Source organism: Rhincodon typus, chromosome 3 (assembly GCF_021869965.1).
Source record: "Rhincodon typus isolate 14 chromosome 3, sRhiTyp1.1, whole genome shotgun sequence".
NCBI classification, from domain to species: Eukaryota; Metazoa; Chordata; class Chondrichthyes; order Orectolobiformes; family Rhincodontidae; genus Rhincodon; species Rhincodon typus.
Window position 1 is genome coordinate 56,444,179 of NC_063334.1, and position 21,674 is coordinate 56,465,852.

At 41.0% G+C, this 21,674-nt stretch overlaps 1 protein-coding gene across 2 annotated transcripts in view; it reads left to right on the forward strand.

Moving 5' to 3' along the window:
- The first annotated feature begins 856 nt into the window (after nucleotides 1-856).
- rasef (RAS and EF-hand domain containing) overlaps nucleotides 857-21,674 on the forward strand; it is a 73,266-nt gene continuing 52,448 nt past the window's right edge. Inside the window, exons 1-2 of one of the 2 annotated variants that reach the window (XM_020511860.2) lie at nucleotides 857-1,497; nucleotides 14,709-14,855. In XM_020511860.2, coding sequence (XP_020367449.1) covers nucleotides 1,199-1,497; nucleotides 14,709-14,855 — 446 coding nt within the window. In that variant the 5' untranslated portion in view covers nucleotides 857-1,198. Of the gene's footprint in view, nucleotides 1,498-1,814; nucleotides 1,895-14,708; nucleotides 14,856-21,674 lie in introns of those variants that run through there. The other variant, XM_048592980.1, reaches the window with a different exon arrangement.

Here is a 21,674-nt window from a genome sequence, read left to right on the forward strand (position 1 = left end):
GCCAAGGAGTTTCAAGTGTTGCTGAACTTAATTGCTTTGCTTCATCCCGCGAACTTTAATTTTAGCCTCCTGCCCAATTATGGTTCCTCACCTGCCAATCTTCCTGCTCCTTGAAGCAGCTGAACATTCTGCAGGTGGGTTGTCTCTGGAATGGCTATCAGGTCATAAACATATGAGTTGGCCCACCTCTACTCCTGACTGTTAATTATCTTTCCTATCAATTTGGTGTTTGCCTCTGTGAAATTTGGGGTACATTTCTGGATTGCCCCCAGGTGTTTGGTTGAGACTCTAAAATGGTCTGGACTGCTGTTTCTCACCTTCCTAGCAAAAAATCAGTCCCTCTAAGACCTAAGCAGTTTTTCCCTATAAAAGCTGTGAGGCCAAAACTGAATAGTTTCCTTCTGGCATCCCTCTGGAACAGATAGGACTTGAACCCAAGCCTATATAACTCAGAGGCAGGGATACTACCAGTGCACCGCAGGATCCTTCCTGCTCTAGCAAAATAATGTTCATCCAACTTTGATGGTGGGAAACATCCCCTGAACATTTCTGATTTACAGAATAAAGTGTCCTCTCTGGGTCCAGAAGAGACTGTCTAGAGTGAAGTGAGGCTGTTGCTTTCTGAATGACTGGGAACGCCCCGCAGTTCTGCTCCCTGTCATTCAGCTATCCCATTTCATGCAACACCTCCACCTCTTGGGTCAATAACGTGGGCACCGCACGTAGAGAGAGAGAGCACAAATCAACCTTAAACCAATAAATTGGAGAGGTAGGTCCGGTTGTGAGGCTGACGTAAAGGCGGATTGACCTTTCCCGTTCGGGGGGGGGGGAGGGAGAGAGACACACACACACACACACACACAGGTGAGCTCTTGCTCTGGGACATGGCGCCCTTTGGGAGCTGCCTGATTCAGCCCTGCCCAGCAATACCAAAAAAACCCTCCATCCCGCAATCAACTCCATCAAAGTGCTGCAACCTGCTTTAATTTCAGCTGCTTTGCTTGGCAAATCGGATTCGCTACCAAAACAAAAAATGAGCCGAGGTGCAGGAATGAGAGGGGGAGTTCCTGAAAGGATGGTCATAGTCTCACCGCATCCTTTGCATCAAGGGAGGTGCTGACAGGGTGGGGAACTCAGCTGGTTGGATTCTGCTTTTTTTAAATCTTATTTCCCCTGCCCGCCCCTTCTCTATGTCCGGATGGAAGAAAAGGAGCCGAGACTGCGCGCACTTTTCCACGCCTGTGACATTAACCATTCTGGTCAGATCGAGTATGAAGAGTTTTTCACAGTCTGTCGGGAGCTACAAGTAAACGAGTCCCACATCGACACGATCTTCCGCAAACTGGACTCGAACAGGGACGGCTCCATCAACTTCCACGAGTTCACCGAAGGATTTCAAGAAGTTTCCGAGATGAGCGACTTGGCGTCTCTGGGCGCTGACCCTGACTGGGATGAGTTCCAGCAAAGGTTGGGGGACGAAGCTAAGTTCATCCCAAGGTGAAATCTGACCCTTTTGTTTGGAAACAAACTCTTTGACAGAGATTTTTGTTGTTTATTTTGGAAGTGCTGTGACGAACTTGTTTTTAGGGTTTATTGGTAGGATCTGCTGTTTCTGTGCTGTTGGGAAGGGGAGGTGCTGGAGTCCTCGAGCTGGCCGGGGGGTGAAGGTGGAGCCGGCGGAACTGGCCGGCCTTTCCCTAGCTCCTGACCAGCGCTGTGCCCCTCCGCGTCACTGTGTGTGTGCATTTGGCTAAACCCCCCGCCCCTTTGCCTCGTTCACTTCTAATTCTACTTACGCACGTTAGATTCTGATCGAGAGTCACATACCGACTTTAAGCAGATTTTAAACAAATGAACAAAATCCACTTTGCTTGTTTTGCTCTTCAGCTGACTGGTTTGTGAGAAACTAAGGACATATTTGCCCAGAGCGTGCCTTCACGGATTTTTGTTTTACTATCCGTTCTGCATCATAAAACAGCGTGTCTATTCGTGAGAAAAGTCGGACTTTTTTTAAAAAGATTAACGAGACGTTCCGATCTAATGTGCGTGAAAATCCGGGGATATGTACTGCAGCTTGCTGTCACTGCTTTGGAAATAGGCTTTTGTTTCTGGTCTAAGTGCGGGGAACACTCCAGCCCTTATCATCTCCCCTAAAATAATCCAGGATGCTGTTTCGTCCTTTCCAAATAGATTCCAGGAGTGTAGTTTTACGGCATGCAAATACAACGATACGTTTTCAACACTTTTTTTTGTAAAATAGGCAGTGAAGCTCATAAGTAAATGTTAATATCGACTGTTACCAGATTTTTTTCGACAAATGAAAGGAAAAAAATACAGATGCTGGAGAAATTCAGCAGGTCTGGCAGTATCTGTGGAGAGAGAAACAGAGAATTAACATTTCCAGTCCTATATGACTTCTCCACATTGGGCTCAGAAGAGCCGTACTAGCCTTGAGACGTTAGTTCCGTTTCTCTGTCCATTAATGGTGACAGGTATTTTTGCACAGCCCGGAGTTCTCATTCCAGCCCAGTGAATGTGGAATGAGTGCTCACCTCAGAGTGGGATGGGAAGCTCACTTCTTCAACAAGAGGAAAGCTGCCGTCAGCAAGAGGGGAGAGAACTGTCCAGACAGTACTGTATATCAAAACAGGGCAAACACCCAACTCCCCACTTTGTCTCCCTGTTTCTAAACTTGGTTATAGTGCGGACTGGCCAAAATGTTAAACAGATGTCCTGGAACTACCGGCCTGTCAGTTTAACCTCATTGCCAGAGAATCAAAGAATCCTCAGTGTGGAAGCAAGCTATTAGTCTCATTGAGCCCACACCGACCCTCTGAAGAGCTTCCCACCCAGACCCATCACGCTGTAACCCTACATTTACCATGGCTAATCGACCTAGCCTGCATATCCCTGGACATTACAGAGTAACTTATCGTGGCCAATTGACGTAACCCGCCCATCTTTGGGCTGTGGGAGCAACTGGAGGAAACCCACACAGACACTGAATGTGCAAACTCCACACACAGTCGCCCCAGGATGGAATCAAACCTAAGTCCTTGGCACTGTGAGGCAGCAGTGCTAACCACTGAGCAACCATGCCACTTCTAGAAAGGATAGTTCAGGACTAAATTAATAACACTTGGGTAAATAATTGAGGAAAGCCAGTATAGATTTGCTGGGGGCAAATTGTGTTTAACTAACTTGTTTGCTTTTTTTTGAGGTATCAAAGGGCTGATGTGGGCAGTGCTAGTAATGTGATGTATGTGGATTTCAAAAGGCATTTGATAATGTGGCCCATAATAGACTTGTGGACAGAGTTACAGCGTATAGAATAATGGACAATAGACATATGAATACAAAATTGGCTGAGTGACAGGAAAGAGTGGTGTTTAATGAGTGTCTTTTCACCAAAGAACACTCACCTCTCCTTCTCTTCCTCCCCTCCCCTCGCCTAAGCCAAAGAAGTACCTTTTAATAGATGAACATATATTCATTTTTATGCTATGTTCAAACTAATTGGCTTGATTGTTACCTTTTACTTCCTGAATGAGTCACTCAAGGTTGGGTCACCTAAGTCACTTCAGAGAACATTTCCACGTTCAGTGTCATAACTATTTTCTGTAATTATTTCAGTATTTAGTCAGCTATCAATCAGATGTAGGCTGGAGGTGTGTGTTTTCTTTTGCTTTGTGACTTTTGGTGCTGGTCCATCACCATTCACTTGGGTAAACCAAAATGTGAAAGTTTTCATTTATCATGTGGGTTGTTGATCTATTACTGTGGCTGTCAGATTTGGCAGGAACATTCAGAAACTGGTATGGATGTCCTCTGACAAGTTACTCCAAAGAAAGAATGATCATTTTGATAGTGTAGGACAGACAATTACTTTTGATATGCACTAGTGGTGTTCTGCTGCTTCAGTTGAATTGTATACATAGGTGAGCATGTGGCCAAAGAGGACTTTGGTTTTCTAGTTAATACAGCAATGGACACTGAAACACATTGCCTCTGTGATGCCCCCTGTTGGCAGCTGTAAGGTCTGTACAGCCTACAGCCTTCTTTCACTGCAAATGACACTACAATGTGAGTTATTTTTATAGTTTGTACTGCAGGACAGTACAAATTAATTAACACAGCTTGATTATTACCTCCTTTCAGATCCTAAACCTCATTATACACAGTTCTTCAGTTGTCTTTGAAGCAGCATCTCAGGGTAGTTTGTTGTGTTAAGGCAATGTTAACTGCGCAAACCAGTGATTTTATGCTGGCCTGTCCATTCTGATATAATACTAATGGCAAATGACCTCAGTACACATTCTCCAGGATGGGGATAAGTATCATGATAGTTATGTTATTAAAAATGAGTTCAAATCCCACCATGGCAGCTGGAAATTTAAATTTCAGTTTATAATTCTAGAATATTAAAAACTGATATCAATAATGATAGCCATAGAACTACCAGATTATTGTAAAAATCCCTTGGTTTTGCTGATATCCTTCTAAAGAAGGTAATCTGCCGTCTTTACCAACACACAGTATAATTTGTCTTCTATTGCCGGTGATTTATTTTGGTGTGTAGTCCCTTTTATATTACTTTCTGCAGCAATGCATATGCTGTGATTTAAAGAAGCCAACTCGTGCTTGGGGACTTTTGGGTTACTGTGCAATTTGCAGGGAGTATTAACAGTTCCCTGGTCTGGCCAATTTGTGACTCTAGACTCAGGAATATGATTGATTATCAACTATCCCCTGAAATGGATTAGCAAGCCACCCAGCTGTATTCAAAAGGTGGGCCACTAATGCTTCTCATAGGCAATTAGGAATGGGTGACAAAAAGCTGGCCTTGCTGTCACCACATTTCCTGCGATTGAATCAAAAATAAAATAAACGTTTGCACAGTTTTTGTGGTGATGCTATACTAACACGGGTAACTGTTGTACTCCATTCTTATTGCTAACTTAAGTGAATCATCAGACTTTGCTTTAATATGTGGTCTTTATGGAAAACTGTTCATACCTGTTCATTTAAGCATTTCTCAACACACTCCATACATCCATTTTAAACAGAAACTCTCAAAGTAATGGTAGATGATTTTCTTTCTTTATTTTCCATCTCAATGTTACACTCTTCCAATAAATTTTATACAAATGGGAGTCCTAAAGAATAGTTTTGTAGATTTGCATACATATCCACTGGATCACCTAGGAGCAACAGATCTTAAAATAGGTGGTTCTAGCTGATAAAAGGACCTGTCCATTTTTCTTTCTTTTTAAATTATAGGAAGATATTTCCTGTATAAGCCAACTTGTTGAATTTCCAAATATTCATTGAGCTCAGGTACGTGGCTTCAGACCCAGGAAGGTCACGTTTAAGAGTAGACTCTTTCCACACTCTGAAGGTTGTAGACTATGGCAAGATGAGTTTATCGGGTAAGATTGTCCTGCTGCAATGTCCCCCACTCCTTTGCTCGTAACAGCGTGCTGAAATTCTCACCAGGGAGTGACAAGTTCCCAATCAGTGCTTTTCATTGCTTGGTAACAGCCCAATTCACTCTGGGTAGCGATCTTACCAAACTCGCCATACAAACTAGCCATCAGCAAAACCTAACATGGAAACCAGTGCTATTACTTAGCCAGTTCAACTCACTGCTTGTCTCATGTTAGCCATGGACAAACTGGAGAGCAGGGCACAATCAGTCAGCACCAGCCGCACATACCCTTCCACCACAGACACTGACACTCATTTTCAGGGAAGCATTGCTACCATCCTGGCATCCTCCAATTCATTAGCACTGTGCAGGGTTAAACTGGTCTAGCACAGCACACCAGTAACCAGCAGATTACAGCTGCATTGGGTTCAGGTACTGCATGGGCAAGGAACCCATTGCATGACTTTTACAAAACAATCCACAAAGACTTCTCATTTGCACATTCACCTGGGTAACTACTGGCATGTCCCAGTATGCTTGCCTTGCAGTCCCTTACTGGCAATTGGTGCAGTCATCCGGCAACCAAGCCCCCATCCCACCCCGGTGGCATTGCTAAGCCCTGTTATGGGATGTCTCCTCCTGTATTGACATAAATAGAGTGAATGAGTAAGATGCAAGTGGATGGCAAGGCTTTTAGGGATGGTGCACATAGGGAAAAGATGTTGAGGTTTTCCAAAGGACTGAGGAGGCAGCATGGAGGGTTAATGATGTGGGAGGATGGGGATGAAGAGTGTGAGGGAAGGTGTTGCATGTAACAGAGGGGTGTCAGAGATGAGGCAGCAGAGAACAGAATACTACAAAATATTACTAGCTTGGCAGGGTGGGGGAGATCATTGACCACCTTCCTGAACACCAGTTCAGTCTTCCTCACTCTAAAGATGGCACTGATTTAGTGGCAATATTTGACCAGGCTAACTCCTGTCCACCACTCTGTCGGCAAGAACCTCCAGGTCCCCCTTCAAGAAACAAGTTGCCAGCTTCCCCCTTGTCGACTTTCTCTCCTGATGCCTATCAAAGCCAAGCAGCACAGCTTACAGATAGCAGGATTCCTGTAGGTGTGCAGTAGGCTTTGAAAGATGGCTTGGTCCCAAGGTTTGCTGGTCTTAGGGAGGTCTTCCACTCAGTGGCAAGTTCTTCCTTGAAATATGCATGACAAAACGGGGTGGAGATAGGATGTGATTCTTGCTGTGAGGTCTCAAAAATCAAAGTGTTGAGTTTGGTAAGATAAAGTAAGAAAACTCACTGAACCTCACAATGAGAATCATTCCACAGAAATTGATGTGACTCACACTTAGCTAAAAAATGGTAGGATTCCACCTTTAGTACTCTAAAATGTCAGACTTTGCTGAAAGCAATTACTTTGCAAACCTGTTGAAAATGGATAAAAGCTCTGCAGTAGAGTTGAGTAAAGATAAGTTTTCACATGACCTCACAGATCACCCATTCATTATGGTGTCCTATTTCTGAATGCTGTGAATTTACTAAAGCATCATATAGTTCCAAGATCACTGTCACATGAGCTTTAACATTGTATCTTCCATAAAGTGTTCTTACAACTTGTATTCACGTGCATTTTGTGAAGTCATTGTATCCTTTCATTGTAAATTGTTTATACAAAGAGTGCATTGAGGAATCCTGTTTTCTTTCAAGACTGTTCTTGTGCTGGGTGCAATTTAAATCAAGCTTGTTTTGTTTTGAGTTCTGGGGATCAATTAATCTGGGGTAATTGCCCTTCATGATCAGTCTCTGTGTTGGGGTCACTTTTTTGTGTTAAATGATCCTCAGTTTTGTGGTGATTGTCACAAATTTAAAGTTAGAAAGTGCACACCAGCTGTTACTTTGATTTATTGGTGTCAAGGTAAAGAAATAATAATGGAAAGAACCTTACAATTGCCAAACAGGAAATTATACTTGAAAAGTGATCTGTCTGATCTCAAACCTCACGTAACTCCAGACGGAGTACGTGCCAGTCAGACTGTACATGGCACTGGAGCTAACACAGAAGATGTTAAGAGTTTTTAACATAAAGAAGATAATTAGGCATATTTGGGAAGGAGCCACTTTGCCTTTATGCACTAAGGTTACATTTTCCAATTTAATGCTCCTGGCACATCATTTAGCTTGATTGCAGAACAGGATTAGGCAAGACAGTGATTTTCAAATTGCGTGTAAACTGTGATAATTTTACTGCTTACTACAGCCTAAGGGGAACTTGTGAATTTACTAGAAAATTACATTAACTGTAACAACTCCAAGGTAGAGAAGAGAATGAGTTCTGCAATACCAGAAGGTTTATAATTGTTTGAATGGTTCTTGGAAATTTTTTCTTTGAGGAGTCTAGAATAATAGGCAACTCACAAAGAAGTTAGAAAAATAAAGTAGGAATAAATAGACTATTCTCGCAAAAGCAAGCTGTGTCTATTGGGGTACTGCAATGATCAGTACTTGGGTCCCAGTTGTTCATAATTGTTACAATGCATTGGAAATCAAACCCTGCATTTCCTGCACTTATTACAAAGTTAAAGATTTAACAAAAGTACACACAAATCCCTGATTTACCTTTTTAGATCCAGGTTGGCAGAAAGCAGGGACTTTGTTTCCATACTTGACAAGAATTATGATTTATTACAAATAAGTAGATTCTACTTAGGATGAACAATTATGAACCATTGGTATATAACTCTACTGGTTAAAACTCTAACCCACTTTTAAAATTCCCTCTACACACATATATAGGCAGCCAGAAACTCAAACCATAAGTGTTTTGGGCGGAGGGAAAGACTGGGAAAGATCCTCATTCACAGTTTCACTGAGATGATCCTTTCAGCTTAGCTCCTGATGCTTCTTGATCTTCTTTTTTCAGGTACTGTACTTTCACTTGCTTGCAGGAGGCACAGGGTAATGGGTTCACACTTATTGGTTAAAAGCCACAGCTTACAGTAGCTGATGAAGGGAAATAAACTGGTCTTCTTCAGGCTTTCAGTATTTTTTACTTCAGAGAAAAGAACAGCACCTTCCCTTTTTTGGAGGTCTGATGTCTTCTCACCAAATGTTCATGTCTGCAAACTGTTCAGCTACGTGGGAACCAATCACATAGTGTTGACAGGCAGAAAGTCTTTATCATTTACAACTGGTCATCATTTCACAGAGCAATCAGCTTCTTGTTGTCAGCTTAGATTCCCTTCAGACGCACCCTCTGGCTCCAGCTCCCTACTGCATGACCAAACAGCAGTTCAGTAATCCTTTCCTTAATCTTTGATTTTTAAAATCATCCTGTAATCCTTCTTATTTCAGGCTACAGTCAAAAGTACAGAAAAGTATCAAGACTTTGGAGGTGTGGGGATCAATGTAATATTTCCAAGGTGATGTAAAGCTAAGCGGAAATTGCATCTTGTGAGGAAGATGTGAAGAAGCTTCAGGAGTATTAGCAGGCTTAGTAATTGGGCAAGAACATGGCAGATGGAATTTATTGTGGAAATATTTGTAGTAGGAGAAACAGATGTATAGAGTACTACTTGAATGGTAAGAGGTTGGAAAGTGTAGATATACAAAGTGACTGAAGGTATCTTTTTTGATATGCAGCTGAAGGCTAGCGTGCCAGTGCAGCAAGCTATTGGGAAAGTTAATGGAATGTTAGCCTTTATTGCAAGAAACTTTGAGTACAACAGTGGTGAATCTCGCTTCACTTGTATAAAAGCTTGGTTAGAACAGAGTACTGTGTGCGGTTTTGGTCTCCTTGTCTCAGGAAAGATATTACTGTCATAGAGGAAATGCAGCAAATTTCACCAGACTTGCTTCAAGGATGGCAGCACTGTCTTATGAAGAGAGATTGGGCAAACAGATTCTGTATTCTGTAGAGTTTCAAAGAATCAGACGTGATCTCATTGAAACTTAGAAAATACAAAATGGGATATACAGGATAGATGTAGTTAATAGTCTCAAAACAGGGTGCGCAATTTAAAAAGAGAATTATTTTGGCTTAGTGGGTTGTGAACTTTTGGTAGTGTTTCAATGGGAACTATTGAACCTCAGTCTTTGAGTATGTTTAAGGTAAGTACTTCTGATTACCAGTGGTGGACAAGATTATTGGGATAGTGAGGGTAATTCATTGAGGTGCTTGATCAGTCATGATGTATTGAATGGTGGGGGAAGGCTTGACAGGCTGAATGGCCTACTTCGTTCCTGAGTTCCTATGAAACTTTGGTTGAGATGTTGATCCCTTGGAAATTGCTATTGCAGCCCTTTGATCAGTAATCTGATGTTAAATAATATATTTAATACCAGGATTTTTTGAATGGTTTTGGTTTTGTAAATGCACGACTCACTTCAAGGCACAATACAGAACATTTTATTATTTGTAAGCATATACAAGAAAACATCGCAAGGTGTATCATTATGCTGCTCTGAACCAAAATATGACAGAAGTATTATTTAAGACGACCAAATGGTTGGTCAAAGAGGTAAGCTTTGAGGAGTTTCTTAAAGGGTGTGAGGTGCAGAGGCAGAAAGGTATAGGCAGAATATTCCTGAACTTAGGGCCAAGGCATCTGAAGGCTTGGCTGCTGTTAGTGGAGCAATTAAAACCAGCAATGCTCAGGTATTATGAGTTAGAGACAGATATCCCAGGGAGTTGTGGAACTGGAGGAGATTAGAGTTGGGGAGGGATATGTAGTGATTTGACAAGAAGGACGAGAATTTCAAAATCAAGATGTTGCTTGACTGAGTACCAATGTATGTCAGCAAGCACAGGGCTGATAGATGAAAGGAACCTGGTGTGATTTAAGGAAAAAAACAGAGTTTCGATGACCTTGAGTTTTCAGAGGGTAGAATTTGAGACACCAACCAGGAGTTTGTTGCAATAGTTACATGAAGCTGTAACAAAGACACCAATGAGGATTTCAGTGGCAGATGAGCTGAGACAGGTCAAAGTTGGACAATGCTAAAGAGGTGGAAATAAGTGGTCTTAGTGATGGTGCGAATATGAGGTCAGAGCCTCATCTTGGGGTCAGATATCACACCAAGGTTGTAGAGAGAGTGGTTTAATCTCAGAATGTTCTAGTGAGAAAGATAAAGTTGGTACCTAGGGAGCAGAGTTTGAAGCAGAGACTGAAAACATTAGCTTTAGACTTCCTTCTAATTGATTGCAGGAATTTTCTACTTCTATAATATGAATATAAGATGGGCCGTCTGATAATGTAGTAACAGTAGAGGAATGGAAAGAAGAGATGAGGTAGAATTCTGTGTCAATGGCTTACATGTGAAAACTAATTCTGTGTTTTCAGATGGTATGGTTGACAGGCAGCGTCTTTTTCCCTAACGCCTGGGTAGCATAACATCTTGTCATTGTTTTAGGACTGCCAGGGACAACCTCACTAACTGAATCGGAAGGACAGCCACAACTCTTCCATTTAGATTTGAAACATAGCCATTTGGCTGAAACATATACAGTGCATTCGCCGTGCAAGTTGCTGGCATATACTGGAGGAGTGACTTTGATGTAGCACAGTGCCATAAAGCGACGTGTCCACCCTACCCCTCCCATCATTTGACTGATCACAGCTATCCGCTATGGCAAGCTGTCTGGCCACATGTCTTTACTAAAATAGAAGATGAGAGAAGTACTGAATGATGTGGCAATGTGCAAAAAGGGCAGACAGATGTGGTGAGCATCCAAGTAGGTGCAGAGTATGAGAGCACTAAGAGGGTAGGCGAAGAGCCCTGGGTTGCATCCTGTTCTGATGAATGAGTTAGTTGCCAACTCGTGTGTGTATAAAGCAGCCTGGCAGCAAGTTTGCAATGTAAGGTGTCAGTGTGCTCCAGATTGCTGCATATAAGTGTTGAACTGTACTCCAACTTAGTCCGAAAGCTGCCTTGATGATGTAGTGACCCTGGTGTACATTTGATGCCAACTTCCATCACTGAGCAACTGGGTGCGCAGTCACTGCTTGGTGTGTGCCCTACGATATTGGGGATTACTGGCCGAGGCTCAGAGGAACAAGTGGTGAGCAGGAGCTGCCACGTACCTGCACTGATTTTCATATCCGAACAGTTTGCCATCGAGCTTCTCTCTGCCATGTGAAAGAATGGAAATTGTATTTAATTGAGGTAAGTTTGGTTCTCATGAGAGCCTATTGCTGCTCACTAGTGAGATTTTCACCTTGCTGTTCAAACCCTGGATGGAAAATCTGAATCTTTTCTCAATGTTGGGAACCTAATTTTTCTGATCTTCCATATTTTCTCAAATCATTTGTCCCTGACTTTCAGGAACTAGGAAAATTCAGCCCTCTGTGTATCGATTTGAATTTTTTTTCACATCTGCTATTCTGTATTTTCATTGAAATAATTGGGTTTAGAGCTGCTTCTAAATTAATTTTAGAAACAAAAATCTGCACTGAAATATAATGTAGCGACAATACTCACTGTAGAAATTAACCAACATTTTGCAAAACTTGAAGTAAGGCTTGTTAACATCTCTTTTTTGCTGTTTGGTCATTAGAGGATCGTGGAAAACCTCATTCGACTACTAGCAAAAGCTGTCTCTGATGCCCTCTTCTGTCTATGTGGATAAGCAGTCAGTGCCATGCATAACCTATTGTAAAATTAATGTAGGATTTAACTTTAAGTTGAAATGGATATGACTGATATTTCGGACATTTTGGGAAGAAAAATGTGTTAGGATTAGTGTTAGGGCTTCACTAATGTGGTACCAGAATATTATACAGCATTTAAAAGTAGGGAACTCAATTTTATATTAAGATTATTCCAAGTTTTGGAATCATGATCATTTGCACTCGCATGTGTTGCTGTTTTTATAGATACACATTTTAGCTGTTTTGGTGCCATGCTTTCAGCAGACTATGTCTGAATGTCAGTACTGTATATATTGTTGCCACAACCATTTTGGATAAATTGTTCAATTTATTTTGTTAATTTCCAAATGTTGTTGAATAGATAATTTCATAATTTTTTTTTGAATTATTGATTAATGCCAGTGTATTATTGCTCTTTGCATTTCAGAAATCTGGATTTTGGATAAGTTATTTATTCTGATAGTGTGGAGGAATTAAGTTAATGCCAAATTTGATGCTGGATATTTTTGGGTTTCTGACTGACTTTCATTTAATAATTTAGGGACCCCCAGTTACTTGAGATAATTCTACTGAAAAAAATTGCCCAGATTTTGCAGATTTAATGATGACAAAACTGTCAGTGCTGGCATCATTTTTCTTTGAAATGGACACCAACTTCTGGCATTGACATGTGCAAAGTTATGATATAGAAATCCAGAGGTTTCAGTCAGCCATTCCTCCACATGATACGCTGTTGAAGTCCTCACATATGGAAATCATAGAAATCATTTTGACATGAATTTCCACGTTTTATGTTGTTCATCTTGCTGGAGAAACTCTTGAAAAATTAATGACCACAGCCTCGAAAGCCTTACTGCTGTCTGAGAGAAGAAATTCCTACCTCCTCTTATCTGCCTTAAAAAGGTGACCGCTTACTCGGAGTTTATTCCCTCTCATCATAGACTCTCCACAGGGGAAATTAACTTTCTGCATCTACGCTGTCAAATCCTTTCAGAATCTTGTAAGTTTCAATAAGGACACCTCTCATTCTTCTAAACTGTAATGAGTAAGGTATAACCTGCTCAAGCACCCCACATAACACAGTCCCTGCATACCAGGATCAGCCCACTACACCCTCTCTGGACTAGCTCCAATGTCAGTACATCTTCCCTTAGATAAGGGACCCAAAACTGTTCACAACATTCCAGGTGTGGTCTAACCAGTGCCTTGCATAGTTTTAGCAAGACTTTCCTCATTTTATACTTCATAAATTTTATTTCAAAGGATAACATTCTATTTGGTTTCTCTATCTGCTGAACTTGTCTTCTGGTTTTTGTGAATTATGAAATAGCTTTCTTCAGTCTTTCACTGAAGTAATATTATTATCCTTTATTTTTCAAGCCAAAGTGTGTAACCTCCGCATTACCTTCCATCTATCAAACTTTTTTGCCCACTTGCTTAACTTGCCTGTACCCCTTTGCAGACTAATTGTGTCATCCTCGGAACTACCTGTTTATTTTTGTGTTGTTCACAAACTTGCCCAAAGTAAGTTCACATTCCTCATGCAAGTCATTAATGTACATTGCTAGGGCCACAATTATTTACAATGATTCATCTGGCACTCCACTAGTTACAGGTTGCCATCGTGTAACTTTCCCCTTATCCTAACTCGTCTATTAATTTGCCAATTCATGGGCTCTTATCTCCTTAAGTAGCCGAACATGTGGTACCTTATCAAAAACCTTATGGAAATTCAAATATATGCATATGCACTATTTCAGCTTTTATCCTGCCTGTTATGTTGGCAAAGAATTTCAGTAAATTTATCAGGCATGACTTTGCTTGACCATATCATGTATTCCTAAATACTGTCCGCTAATATCCTTTACAGTAGACTCTAACATTTTCCGGCTAACATATTTTAAGCTAATTGCCTACAGTTGTGTTTTTAGTCTCCTTCCCATTTTAAATAAAGGTGTTACATTGGCAATTTTCTAATCCTCTGGCACTTTTCCAGAATCTGAGGATACCTGGAAGGTTACAATCAGTGCATCAACTGTCTCTGCAGCTACTTCCTTTAATGCTGTAGGATGTGTCCTATCTCTTTTTCCTTTTTTTCACCATCTACATCCTTACCAGAATGTATCATCTTGACAGTTTGTATAATATTTGCATGTAGCATGTTCAAACAGAAATGTAAACACTGTACTAACCTGCAACAGAAACTGGGTAGTTCCAATAAATCTTTATTTACATTTCTGTGGTGAGCATGATTACAATGCCAGATCATGGAATTTGGAAAACTCTGAACTTGCTGTAATGGAAAATGGCTTGGATTGAGATACACTTGTCCTGTTTAATGCCTTTCTATCTTATTAGTTGTTAACATGTGGCATTACTTAATTTGCTGTGTTTAAAGTTCGTGTGAAGGCATGTGTGTTAGGTGCTTGGTGTGAATCCTCCAACTGTTGGACACAAATCAACAAATTTTTAAGAGATTTTTACTCAGAAGGCTAGGTGTAAAGAGATCCCACATGTTGTTGAAACATGCAGGACTAGGCTGCAGATAACGGTGACAACATCACCATTTGACAGTGCTCTGGGAAGTTGCTTGTTATGCCTCATCTCTCATTTATTATATTTTCAAACAGACCTGCACAAGTTGCTGCCCTTCACGAGAACCTGAAAACAGTAGAACCCAGGCTGATTCGCCAGTTTGAATCTGTGATTATGAACTTTATTCGAGATTCTATGTTGCAAAATACAGAATTGGAAAAACTAGCTCACAGTGTGAAAAGGTAAGAATGACTTATAATTAATGTTACTGAATAAATATTCCTAGTGAATGGATTTAATTAAGAGGGGTAGAGAGGAAAGGCAGACTGGAAGAATTGCAAATCTACAACAGAGATTCCCTGACTTTCAACCTGTGTGTTTGAATAGATGGAAAAGTTGGGCAGAATCCATGATAGGCATCTCTCCTGGTTTTGTTTTTACCTGTACGTATTCCTTGTGCTCAGGTGCAAAAGAAGAAAAATTGTCTCAATTTCTTATAGAATGAAAAATGTAAGTTTCTGTTCCAGAGTTTGCAGCAGTGACCCCAGAAACTTAAGGACCAATTCTACGTGTTCTCATCTATACTTTTATTTTTTCATGAAATGTGAGCATTGCTATTATCTATCCCTATTGTCCTTGAACTGAGTGTCTTGTGAGACCACAGCAAAGTGTTACTCTTTAGTCCACTAAAAAGTGTTGCGGTTCTAGAGCCACACCAGGTGAAGATGACAGATTTCCTCCCTTCAAGGCTAGTTGTGAACCAGATGGGTTTGAAATGACAGTTGACAGTGGTTACATGGTTGTCATTGGGTTAGCTCTTTTATTTGTAATTACAAATTTTTAAAATTAATTTGAAAGTTCACCATCTGCTGTTTTGGGGTTTGAACCTAAACATATGCTGAGATAGTAAGCTCTAATATGTATGACCCCTCCACTACCTATATACTAATATCTGGCTTGAAGGAGCCACAGTATTAAACATTAGAAAGTACAAAAATGTCTCCGGTTTCCACCATCACCTCTATATCTTTTACGTCAATTTCATCCCCATCTCTGATCATTGTCTTTGATTGAAGCACATTGTTGGCAAAGTCAGCATTCTATTCAATGTCAAACTGAACCTGTGATTCTATATGCTACTTAAATTACTGTGTTAATCACCCACATCTACTCATTCCACTGCCTGTCTGCTGAAACACTCATCCTTGCTTTCCGTTTCTCCAGAATCAACAAGTTGGATTAAATAGAGTTGATGGGGTCTCGCTCTGTGGCTGGAGCCCTGCAATGCCTCCTGTAGGGAAGGTATGCTGACTTAAGTGCCACTCAAGATCTTAACTGGAAAGCATATGATTTCCCTGGGATTAACGGGCCCAGTATCACTGTTAGATTCTAAGACACAGGTGACCAATGGAAAGATGGAGCTGGGGAACACAGGAGTGTTGTTGGCATCATAGACAGGGGTAGATCCTGGTAGTCACCTCCTTCCAGATGCCAAGCACTTTGGTCAAGCACTAAGTGTACCCCTTGCCTGCTGCTAGGTTCATACAAGTAGCAGCAGGATGAGGCCTATTAGGATATTAAGTGCCAATTGAGGCCCTAAAATGGAAATGGGACACAAAGGCCTTCCCTTCACTTACTTAATTGGGATAAGAAGATTAGATAGGCAAGATTGTTGTCCTCAGGAGAGGAGGCTGAGGGGTGACTTAACTTCGGTGTACAGAATAATGAGGGGCTTGGACAGAGTAAATGTTTTCCTTTAGCGCCAAGGTGCCAGGGTGCACCAATTTGAGGTGATTGTGGAAGTATTAGAGGACGCATGAGGAGATAAGATCTCACCCAGAGGGTGGCAGGCATCTGGAATTCGCTGCCCAGTTTGGTAGGAGAGGAAAAATCCTCAAATAATTTACAAAGATGCTGGATCTACATCTGAAGCACTGTAACCTGCAAGGCAATGGAATTTGGGATTGGAATAGGCAGCTGGTTTATTCAACCGGTACAGATGTGATGGGCTAGGAGGCCTCCTCCTGTGCTAGAACTTCTCTCTTGCTCTAATGGGAGGTGTGGGAAGGCAGCATTTGATTAATTGCCCCGACCAACCCTTACCTCCAAACTCATCACAGGATAGGGCATTAAATTCCAAAGTTTTCTGGCCATTCATTCACTTAAAACTTCAGTTATCTGAGCCCAAGTTGAAATTGCCTTCTGAAAGCCATTCATGGCTCCACATCTTGCTCCCTAAAATCTATCCGTTCATCCAAGCTTTTGGTTATCCCTCTAAACATTCAGGCATGGCAAATATCTATATTTCCTTCTGATTGTGTTAAGTTCTGTGCAAATGTGGGTTGCTGTTGCTGACCTGAATAGATTACATTGGTTAGTGCTTTAGCTGAAGTGCAGCATTCCACCAGTACTGTGCTGAGTGCCAGTTTGTGTTCAGTCTCTTGTTGCCATAATAATCCGACCTGAAGGCAAGAGGTGTAATCTTGAATAAAACTGCTGCTCTTACTAGGAACTGTTCAAAAGGAGCATGGATCAGAGAACTGCTGCTCTAGTGTTATGGCTCTACCTCTGATCTGTTGAAGAATAACTCACTGCTAGGGGTGTGGGATTGTTGAGTATATCCATTAGTTAGTTTTTAAAATGTTTACCCTTTCTTAATCTACAAGCACTATATTTACCCTGCTAAGATGTTGGTTGTCAACTTGCCTCAGGATATTTCCAGTCTTACTTTAGAACAACCAGTGAGGAATGCTCAGAGGTGATTCAAGGTGATTTGTCATCTGTTTCCTCTCTCTCTCATGTCTAGGAAAGCTTTTGCTTCTTTCTTCTTCCATGACATAACTGGCATATAGGATACTAAAATATAAGGAATCTCGAATCCACCTATTTCATGTGCAATACGTTGGGACTTGCCAGTCTGGTAGAGATATGTTTAATCAACCTGTTCAGAGACGTTATGACACACTTCTTGAGCAAGTGAAACTTGAAACTTCCAACTCAGAAGTAGGGACACTACCACTGCAGCACAGTGCCTTCCTCATGTTTTAAAATCACAACATAATTTGTTGCATATTTCTATTTGGATTATACAACTTCTGGTTGCGACATGAAGAAACAATATAATCACTAAAGTGAAGTTTCTGGATACGTGACAGCATGAAATGTCTCCACTAAAATCACATTTTGTGATAAGTCACAGTTCATATGGACTGTTTTGTCAGTTTTTAGTTATTGCTCAAATAGTTTCCTTTTCCCCCTTATGCACAGTAGATTTGGTATTGCACAGTAAAGGTTATGGTGTGGTTGGAAAAACTGCTACTGTTCGTATTGTATGCCCTTTATGTCGGAATTAAAATGTTTGAAAAATATTGAACTGACCTCTTTATTCAGGGAAACTCGATCATTTTAGTTATATTCAGCCAAGTCTACCAAACAAAAGAAGTCTTTGAGCTATTTTCAATGCCGCCAACGTCATTGAAGTTGATTTCTTTTTTTCAAAAAGAAGTAACTGTCAGTTCTGAAAACTTTCAGAACAATCAATATTGTGCCTTAGTGCACTATGTAAAAGCAAACTCCTTTTTTCTCATTAACAAATCTGAATAGTTTTTTTTATGAAATTGATTTCAAATATATTTAAGAGCAAATACTTTGTTCATGACTAGCAAATAAGCCATCCACTTTCACTTTTATTCACATAATAGTGTGATGTGACACGAAATTTAATGAACTATTCAATGAAAAATAGCTACATACTGACTGTAAATGAATGAGAAACTGACATATAGCCGTCCATATTTATAAACCCCAGTCTCAATCACATTAAGAGGAGTGAGTAGTTGCTCTTTACAGCAAGGTAGCATCTGACTGAGTTTAGCACCATGCCACCATGACTGTCTATCTGGGAGACCAAACCTTGTGTGCCGAAGGACATGCCAGGAGCATCAACAGACAAACGTAACAGAGGTGTCAACCTGGTGAAGGTGAAACACCGGACTACTTATATGCCAAAAAATTGGAAGGAGTATGCAATAGATGAGGCCAAGTGATTGCACCATTAATTGGTTAGGTCCAGGTTCTACAGTCCTGCTATATCCAGTCACGAACAGTGGTGGACAGTGAAATAGAAAAATTAAATGTGTGGCCCAATTCAGCTCTAACTCCATTTACAAATTTTTCAGATCTCAAATAATAACAAGACAGAGTACAGAAAGGTGATAGACTGCTTAATGGCGTGGTGTAATCATAGAATCTCTACAGCATGGAAGCAGGCTATTCAGCCCATTGTGTCCACACTGACCCTCCAAAGAGCATCCCACCTTGTCCCTGAAACCCTACATTTCCCATGGCTAATCCACCCAGCCTCCACATCCCTGGACACTAAGGGCGATTTAGTATGGTCAGTACGCCTCACCTGTACATCTTTAGACTGTTGGAGGAAACCCACGCAGATATGGGGAGAATGTGCAAACTGTACACAGACAGTTACCTGAGGGTGGAATCGAACCTAGGTTCCTGCTGCTGTGAGGCAGCAGTGCTAGCCACTGAGCTGCCCAAAGATAACAATGTCTCCCTCAACATCAGCAAAACAAAGGAGCTGGTCATAGACTTCTGGAAGCAGCGTGGAAGACATGCCCATGTCTGTATCAATAGTGCTGAGGTGGAATGGCCAAGAGATTCAAGTTCCTAGGAGTAAATAAAACCAACAATCGATCCTGCTCCTTGCTACAGTCAAGAAAACACACCAAAGTCTCTACTTCCTCAGAAGGCTCAGGAAATTCGGTATGTCTACAATGAATCTTACTGATTTTTATAAATGACTATGGAAGGCATCCTATCCGGCTGCACCACAGCTTGGTATAGCAACTACTCTGCCCAAGACCACAAGAAATTACAGAGAATTGTGAATGCAGACCAGTCTATCACGGGAACCAGCCTTCCTCCCATTGACTCTGTCCACATTTCTCGCTGCCGTGGAAGACCCTGCTGTCTAGGATCACAGCATGTATCCAAGTTAAGATAACAAGGTGTAGAGTTGGATGAACATAGCAGGCCAAGCAGCATCAGAGGAGCAGGAAGGCTGACGTTTCGGGCCTACACCGTTCTTCAGAAATGTATCCAAGTGGTTCTTTTCAGATTTGGGTAACAGCAATTTGCTTAAATATGAATGCTTATTGAGTAATAATGATTATAATGATAATAATAAATGGGAGAGAAATGAGAAAAAGCAACAAGTCTCGCCACCTTCTAGGAAAAGCAACAAGTCTCATGCCCTTTTGCCTGATCGAGGGGCCCCTGATAATGGCTGATCTGGAGGCTCAGGTTTGTTCCTGGCACCGTTCACAGTTCCGAGCCAAGGCGAAGTCCTGCGCTTTGGAGCGAAGCTCTCGCTGTCTCACTCTTGCACGCTCTCGCGCGCTCTCTCTCGCGCACGCTCTCTCAACCGTGAAGGAATGGTAAGACTGATCCAAAGTCATGCAGTTTGTCGAGTATCATCAACAGTTTTAGCTCTTCAGCCCATCTTACACAATCTATTTTTCTGATGCAGCTGTCGAATATCCTCATTAACTTTTAGCCCTTCGGCCCATCCTATACATTCCACCCCGATGATATTTGACAGCACATGTTACAATTGCAAAAGCAGACGCAAATCAGTGACAGCTGCCTAAGAACATATAATAAGAGTATGTAACCTGCACTAGAAGATTAAAACTACAATGACAATAACTAGCATTAATACAAAGAATACAACAATAGGATGTATCATCAAATTATTGATCGCAGTGGCCTTTGGGGACTGACTCTTAAATGTATATCCCACCGCTGAGGTACAGTCAAGGCTGTGATGAAACCAGCAAGTCATGCCACCTGACTGAGGCAACCAGAATATCATCTACAATTTTTTTTCAAGTTAATCTATTTACATAATTTGCTCTTAAATTCAGTATGTTCCAGATTCAGCTTCCTTAATTTGCATTTGTTTTTCTTCCAGGTCCCTATCCACTGATCACCTCACCCAGTAACAGTGAAATAACATTACATATAGACTCAAAATTTCTTCATCTGTGTCCATCTTGAGGATACTTCTCCAATATGTTTTCCTTCTTGCCAATTGTATGCCTGATTTATTGCATTTGGAGGTAGTTACCACTCAGGTACACCCTTTTGAGCTACAATATGCATGATAAACACTAGAGTAAATGCATTGTACAAAGGACAAGATGGGGCATCTGTACATCATCTAATGGCCCCTTTCTCTCAGTCTACTTCCATTGTTTTAATGTCAGTTTCTCCATGGATATTGTGTCAGTGTCTTATTATTTAAACAATGTTTTTGTGCTCTTCCAAGCCACACTAATCCTTTCGCCAAGTAGATGTACATGTCTGAGACACGTTCTTCAGATAAGGTTTTTTAACAATCTCATGTTTGTTACCTCAGAGGTAACATTCACTTTTGCACAATTACATCCGTATTTCAAGACTATGTCACACATTCTTGACTCCACATGATCTTATCAAATGATCTGTGGGGTTTTACTTATCTTTCCACATATGGTCCTGATACCTTGGATAGTGGCTTGATCACCAAATCAGTTCTCTTAAAAGAAAAGACAAGGACACAAACATCAGCAAGAGAAAGCTATCAGTTTCGTGCTCTCATCTAAACCTCCTTTTCAATACTGTAACATTTTAACCTGAATTGTCGCTTCAACCCATTATTCTAATTGTTTTTTGTCTTCTGCCACTAGTCTTCACCCTTAATTACTTCGTTTCATCCAATTTTGCAACTTAATTATTACCACCATGTCTGGTTGCAGAGATTTGTAGTCCGTGGGACAAAATCTTACAATACTTTAAAACAGAAGTCAAACATTTCTGTTTGATTCTGGCAGAACATACTTGTTTGTTCGTTTTCTAAGATGACCCACATTTTTTAAAAAAATAAAAACCAAAAGAACTGCGGATGCTGTAAATCAGGAGCACAAACAAAGTTGCTGGAAAAGCTCAGCAGGTCTGGCAGCATCCGTGAAGGAGAAAACAGAGTTAACGTTTCGGGTCCGGTG